The sequence below is a fragment of the Macrobrachium rosenbergii genome, chromosome 16 (assembly GCF_040412425.1).
Source record: "Macrobrachium rosenbergii isolate ZJJX-2024 chromosome 16, ASM4041242v1, whole genome shotgun sequence".
NCBI lineage: Eukaryota > Metazoa > Arthropoda > Malacostraca > Decapoda > Palaemonidae > Macrobrachium > Macrobrachium rosenbergii.
The window spans coordinates 22,204,313-22,212,192 of NC_089756.1; the positions used below are offsets into that span (position 1 = coordinate 22,204,313).

General features: G+C 40.3%; 1 protein-coding gene across 4 annotated transcripts in view; it reads left to right on the forward strand.

Annotated features, from left to right (window-relative positions):
* The window catches only part of LOC136847176 (TWiK family of potassium channels protein 18-like), a 90,451-nt gene extending 83,778 nt beyond the window's left edge, over positions 1 to 6,673 (forward strand). For all 4 annotated transcript variants that reach the window (XM_067118599.1, XM_067118598.1, XM_067118601.1 and 1 more), the window contains exons 5-7: positions 468 to 576; positions 3,784 to 3,960; positions 5,437 to 6,673. In XM_067118599.1, the coding sequence (XP_066974700.1) occupies positions 468 to 576; positions 3,784 to 3,960; positions 5,437 to 5,685 (535 nt within the window). In that variant the 3' untranslated portion in view covers positions 5,686 to 6,673. The remainder of the gene's footprint in view (positions 1 to 467; positions 577 to 3,783; positions 3,961 to 5,436) is intronic.
* The last annotated feature ends 1,207 nt before the right edge of the window (positions 6,674 to 7,880 follow it).

Consider the following 7,880-nt stretch of genomic DNA (forward strand, 5'->3'; position numbering starts at 1 on the left):
TTGATGATTAGAAACAGTAGCATTTCAATGTAATATTTAATAAAAGGCTCTTTGCAATAATAATATTAAATGCTATTGACTTTATAGAATGAAGTTCAGTGCACATAATAGCGAGGTTTGCAGAATGTCTGTTTATAAATATTGTGTTACTTTTCTAAACATTAGCTGGGGAGTTTAATATCCAATGACCACCAGTAACTAAGGTGTCACGTCTGATTTTTTTTTTTGTCATGCATGAGCACAATATTTTTGTCTTTTGATTTCTAGATAAATCAAAAGAATTTTTGCTGTTACATCATCAGCTTTTGTCACTTTCATTATTCGTGCAATGTGATCTGAAAATTCAGATGAGTGGAAATTTTCTTAGAGAAATTGAATTCGAGGTTTCATGATCAATGTCTCTCATCTGAAAATGTACTTAAATGTTGATTTTTTTCATGAAACCCACATTCTTTTAATTTCCCCAGATGCGACATTGGGTCACTGGGTTACTACAGGACTGCCAGTGGAACCATACGCCCTGTGACCGCCTCGCAAAACATACGGATGAATGGTCAGGCTGGTGGGACATCTAAGGTTAGTGGGAGATTCGGTTAGATACTTTCTGCCTTTTTTCTTTTCCTTCAAGAAGACCATAATTTACCATACTTCAGTTTCCTCCAGATTCGCTGTTGAGACGCTTATACGTCTGTCAAGAAATTGATTGATTCTGTATTCTTTCAGTATTAATTTTTTTTTTTTAATCAAGGTATATCCAATATTTTTAGTAATAATTTTTTTAGCCCAAACTATGTCTCAGACTTGAAAAAATTGCTAAAATCAAGTTATATTAAATATTTTTTGGTATTTAATAAGACTGAAAAAATTGTGTACTGCGATAGACAGAAGCAAAACCACAAAGATAATAAGCCGTCGATGTTCTGCTTCAACTCTCAGAAAATTCATTGCCACCCGTGACCTTCCCTTCCCCGAGAATCCGAGCCCCTTACTTCGAGATGTCCATCTGTCAAATTAGTTTGCAGCCTTGTTTATGTCCTCTCTGTTAGTCTCTGACCCTCCAATCTTGCCTCAATCATCACACCTCAGGAACATTAATTCTGACCCACCAATCTTCCCACAGTCATCACACCTCTGGGACATTAATTCTGACCCTCCAGTCTTCCCTCAATCATCACAGTTCAGCGACATTAATTCTGACCCTCCAATCTTCCCTCAATCATCACACCTCAGGGACATTAATTCTGATCCTCCAATCTTCCCTCAATCATCATACCCCAGGGACATTAATTCTGACCCTCCAATCTTCCCTCAATCATCATACCCCAGGGACATTAATTCTGACCTTCCAATCTTCCCACAGTCATCACCTCAGGGACATTAATTCTGACCCTCCAATCTTCCCTCAATCAACACACTTCAGGGACATTAATTCTGACCCTCCAATCTTCCGTCAATCATCACACCTCAGGGACATTGTCTCTGATCCTCCAATTTTCCCACAGTCATCACACCTCAGGGACATTAATTCTGACCCTCCAATCTTCCCTCAATCAACACACTTCAGGGACACTAATTCTGACCCTCCAATCTTCCCTCAGTCATCACACCTCAGGGACATTAATTCCAACCCTCCAATCTTCCCTCAATCATCACGCCTCTGGGACATTCATTCTGGCCCTCCAATCTTCCCTCAGTCATCACACCTCAGGGACATTAATTCTGACCTCCACCTTCCCCCCTCAATCATCACACCTCAGGGACATTAATTGACTGACCTCCAATCTCCCTCAGTCATCACACCAGGGACATTACCTGACCTCCAATCTTCCCTCAATCATCACGCCTCTGGGACATTCATTCTGGCCCTCCAATCTTCCCTCAATCATCACACCTCAGGGACATTAATTCTGACCCTCCAATCTTCCCTCAATCATCACACCTCAGGGACATTAATTCTGACCCTCCAATCTCCCCTCAGTCATCACACCTCAGGGACATTAATTCCGACCTCCAATCTTCCCTCAATCATCACGCCTCTGGGACATTCATTCTGGCCCTCCAATCTTCCCTCAATCATCACACCTCAGGAACACTAATTCTGACCTCCCAATCTTCACCCAATCATCATACCTCGGGAACACTAATTCTTAACCCTCCAGTCTTCCCTCAATCAACGCACCTCATGAACACTAATTCTTAACCCTACAATCTTCCCTCAACCATCACACCTCAGGAACACTAACTCTGAACCCTCCAATCTTCCCTCAACCATCACACCTCAGGAACACTAATTCTTAACCCTCCAATCTTCCCTCAACCATCACACATCAGGGACATTAATTCTGACCCTCTGATCTTCCCTCATTCATAACACTCAGGAACACTAATTCTGACCCTCTGATCTTCCCTCAATCATAACACTCAGGAACACTAATTCTGACCCTCAAATCTTTCCTCAATCATCACACCTCAGGAACACTAATTCTGACCCTTAAATCTTTCCTCAGTCATCACACCTCGGGAACACTAGTTCTGACCCTCCAACCTTCCCTCAATCAACACACCTCAGGAACAGGGGCATTAATTCTGGCCCTCCAATCATCCCTCAATCATCACACCTCCGGAACACTAATTCTGACGTGCCAATCTTCCCTCAATCATCACACCTCAGAAACACTAATTCTGACCCACCCAATCTTTCCTCAGTCATCACACCTCAGGAACACTAATTCTGACCCTCAAATCTTTCCTCAGTCTTCACACTTTGGGAGCACTAATTTTGACCTTCCAATCTTCCCTCAATCATAATGCTTCAGGAACACTAATTCTGACCCTCAAATCTTCCCTCAATCATCACACCTCAGGAACACTAATCCTGACCTTCCAATCTCCCCCCAATCAGCACACATCAGGGAAATTAATTCTGACCCTCTAATCTTCTCTCAATCAGCACACCTCAGGAACACTGATTCTGACCCTCCAATCTTCCCTCAGTCATCACACCTCAGGGACACTAATTCTGACCCTCCAATCTTCCCTCAATCATCACACCTGAGGGACATTAATTCTGACCCTCCAATCTTCCCTCAGTCATCAAACCTCAGGAACACTAATTCTGACCCTCCAATCTTCCATCAACCATCACACCTAAGGGACATTAATTCTGACCCTCAATCTTCCCTCAATCAGCACACTTCAGCCTAATTCGGACCTCCCAATCTTCCCTTGATCATCATACCTCAGGAACACTAATTCTGACCCAACAATCTTTGCTCAATCATCACACCTCAGGGACATTAATTTTAACCCTCCAATCTTCCCTCAATCAACACACTTCAGGAGCACTGATTCTGACCTCTCAATCTTCCCTCAATCATCATACCTCAGGAACACTGATTCTGACCCTCCAGTCTTCACTCAGTCATAACACTTCAGGGACATTAATTCTGACCCTCCAATCTTCCCTTAATCATAACACTTCAGGAACACTAATCATTATCATAAACTACGTCAAAAACATCATTATAAGTCATATTTTATCTGTAAAGCATTTCTTGAGGTTGAATTAACCAGTATGGAAATAAAAGTTTACATATCAATCATTGTTCCTTTTTATGTTAAGGCAATATAGGAGACTAAGAGTTATAAGGACATAACAGTAATTAGAATACCAGATGACGGAAGGAATTATAGGGGAAAAACAGTAGTAGAAGGCGGAAAAGAGAAGCTTAAACTTTGTAGCGGCTCGTCAAACAGTACATTAAGTATTCTTCTTCTGTGCAGGGGCAGAGTGACGAATCCTCCCCTCGGAGAACGATCCCGATAACGTGGTGCCTATTGGTCATCGCGATCTATGTCGGCATCGGTGGTCTTATCTTCGCGCAGTGGGAGAGGTGGTCAGTCCTGGATGCCTGCTATTTCTCGTACATCTCTCTCAGCACCATAGGGTTTGGAGACTTGGTGAGTGGGTGGCTAGACAATTTTTATATGAGACTTGTTTTTTTTTGTGTTCATTTTTACTCTCACAACAGCAGCTTCACACTTGACATACATAAACAATATTAGAAGGCAGCTTTGTTTTTATAAAATGTACATAAAATTATACTTTTTAACAATTAATGCCAATTAATATAATGAATATGTATTTATCCGGTTGTTCAACAAAATAATAGACAAAAACTAATCCAATGCCATTAAGAATTCCATGATCTATATACTCCAGTGGATTATGGTACGCAGAAATATGGAATGACAAACATCCGTCCTAACCAAAATTAGCTTTACATTTAGAATTTAATCAAGAGAGCTCCCTGAAGGGGTTCCCAATGTTTGATGGAAAAGCTGCAAAGGCAGAGAGGGAAAAAGGGTAAAATAATTTAGGAGAGGAAGAATGAGACAAACCCCCTTGCTTGTATTTAGTATGTATAATTTGAAATGTTACCTTTTATTTCCACAGTAGGTAAACTGTGCAAGGTTAAATGGGCTTTAAGAACAGTCTCTTAGGATAGATAACAACTCTCTAGGAACATTCATGCAACACATCCAACGTTCCAGAGATGGTAGTACAGTATCCCATTGTCAAGTAATTAAATGAAACAGGAACAGGTAAAAATATTGCAGCCTTTTTTAGAGTAAGTTACTCCAGTTGGGTAACATGTCCACATATTTTGGAGAGCAAGGTTATTCATTTCACGTGTGCTGCAGAGAGGGAACAGATAACTGTTATCTGAGAGAAACATCTAGCTTGTATGTAATGCTTCAACTATTTAAGTGGAATATTCTGGGAGAAAGTCTAAGCACAGGAAAGAAATGTGGCTGCTTCTAGCTTGATACATCTGATGAAGGGTTTCATATAGATCTTTATTATGTGGACAAACTGTTGTCATTCTAGACATTTTCTTCGGTGTTATCCTAAGAAAGAAAAGTTTAAATTCTTCTGTTATAGTCACTATTGAAATGGCAATTAAGGAATAACACATTGAAAAGATTGTGAAATGACAGTGAAAAGATCATGAAATGACAGTCTGACCTCCCTTAGAGCTGGTCCCAAGAATTTATTCTGAAATGAGGGGTGGAAATTGTAATAAGGCACAGTTGAAAAAGTCAGGCAACTAGGTAGGAAGAGACTAAAGGAAGTATATGGAAAGAAATAATTTACCTGCAATGAACAGTGCAAGGCACTCTGCGTGTAGCAAACCCTACCGGGTCTGCCAAATGATAAGTCAATTTATTCTGCCCAACAGAGTTTCTACTGTGACAAAAGTAATCCCACATTTTATGAAAACCAACAAAATACTCATGCTCACAACTGTGCAGTTCACTGAAACTTCATATATTATGCAGATAATTCATTATAGGGTTGTGTACATTACCATTAACATGAATCAGTCATGAAGCATAAATAGCTCTAATTCTCCATCTGAATATCTCCTGCAGGTTCCTGGAAAGACTGTAGAGGGCGAGAATGACGATCAGGAGGTGGAGTCGCAACAGATCATTTGCACGGTCTACCTCCTGGTGGGGAGTGCCCTTGTGGCCATGTGCTTCAACCTGATGCAGGAGGAGACAATAGAGAATCTCAAGGCCTTCTGGAGGAACTTGGGTTGCCTGAGGAAGAAAAGGACGAGAAAAACATCCGTACAAGACGGCCATGAAAGAACTGCTCATTATGATGGTGATGGATGACTGGGAACTCATAGTGTACATGTAATGGCATATCTCCTAATGGTGTCACTGTTTCAGGGATCAAAACTGTAATTGTGATTATGCAGCGTGTCAGATTTCATGTAGCATGGTCTGGATGGTAATGAAAAAATTGGAGAAGTAAGAAAGCAAGTGAAATTTGAAGGTTTGATGATGTAATAACTTGGTTTTCAGGATGAAATTTTGGGAACTCCCAGAAGAAACAAGTATAAATATGATTTATACACATGTTGAACTGAATTAAAGTAAAGAAGGCTTGAAAATCATTGGTGATGATTCAGAGTGTGACCTAATCTGAATATAGACAAGGATTACCAACACTCGTGTATAGATTATTTTTTGAATGAGGAAACTTGATTGAGGAAGAAGCCTCAGAATAATGTGCATGATATTGACTTGACTTTAGCTTGTAATGAAAATCCCAAAGAAAATACTGAGATCTCCTTGGACACAAGGTGATGAATGAACAATTGTGAATACAAATTTAATACAGAGAGATGATCTAGAAAATATACACAGTAATCATTTTACTGTGAGAATTTTGCAGCATTGTCTGAGTCATATCCGACAAAAATTCCTGCATTTCTACAGTAGAAATATGAAATTTTTATGATCAAATAAAGTTTCATATATACTTACCAAGTACATAATTACATTGCTATAGTTTCTGTTAACCGGCAGCTAAAAATTTTGAAGTTCGCGGGTCGCACTGTTTTGTTTGGCTAGGTGACTAAACCCACCTACTTTCGGGGTAAGAGAGGAACAACTAGCAAAAGGATTCAATTTGTTGATGCCATAATGTTCATGTGAGGGGAGGAGGGAGGCCTCCAATCATGTAATTACTTGGTAAGTATATTTAAAACTTTATTTTAAGTCATTTTTATATAAGTAACTTACCAAGTAATTACATTGCTGATTCCCACATTGACAGGAGGTGGGATGCATGAACAAATTTGCCCCAAAACACTAGTAATGGTAATGAACATGAGAATAGAAAAGATTGCTAGCATCAAAAATGCTTGCTGTTACCTTACCTGATAAGGGAGCTGCTGCAGGAAGGTACTGCCTCTATTGGCGCTCGCCTTATCGTATAGTGGCGCTGCGGTATAGCTGATGCTCGCCTACTATATTAGTGGGTACCTTGTAGCAAGGATGATTCCAATTGCTGACAAAGGTGATAATGTTGCCCCTGCCCAGGGCGCAGCACAGAAAATACGACAATGAAATAAACGTCATCTAATACCATAAAAAGTTAAAAACCACTGCCCAACCACGAAGGACTGGAGGGCACTCCGGTACACTCTACCCCCAGGCTCCCTTTAAAAATTCAACAACCTCAAATCAAGGCGAAGGAAGGCATGCTTCCTATGCTTCTTCCCCCAAAACCACACCAGCCACCGAAAATGGACTCAAAGTACTGCAATTATCGTAAACTGTTTCAATTTCCTTCATATAATGTCCTGCAAAGACAGACTTACATTTCCAAATAGTCGCTTGCAGTATAGAGGATAGAGACAAATTACGCTTGAAAACACAATGAAGTGGGTACAGCTCTAATTTCATAAGCCTTCACTTTACACAATGGAAAAACCTCATCTTCAACTGAAGAATGGGCTTCCAAGATGAGGTCTCTAAGGAAGAATTCCAGGGCGTTCTTTGAAAGTGGCCAAGATGGATTCTTAACAGAACACTATAAGGCATTTGAAGGACAACGAATCTTCTTTGTTCTGTGAAGATAAAATCTTAGAACTCTCACAGGACACAATACTCTCTCTTCCTCAATTGGGCCTACAATCTTAGACAAACTTTTAATTGCAAAGGAATGAGGCCACAGATTGGAAATGGACTTGTTCTTGGCTAGAAATCCCAAAGAGAAGGAGCAGACAGCATTCCCTTGGGAAAAACCCATTCTTTTGTCTATTGCACTGACCTCAGTGATTCGTTTTGTGGTCGCTAAAGCAACTAGAAAAAGGGTCTTTCTAGTTAGATTTCTTAGGGAAATTGAATGTATAGGCTCAAATTGGGGCCCAGACAACCATTTAAAGACCATGTCCAGGTTCCATGGCACTACTGCTACCTCTTTCTGTCTCATGGTGTCAAACAATCTAATTAGATCAGATAAATCCTGATTAGAGGAAAGGTCCACTCCCCTGTGTCTGAAGACAGAGCTTAACATG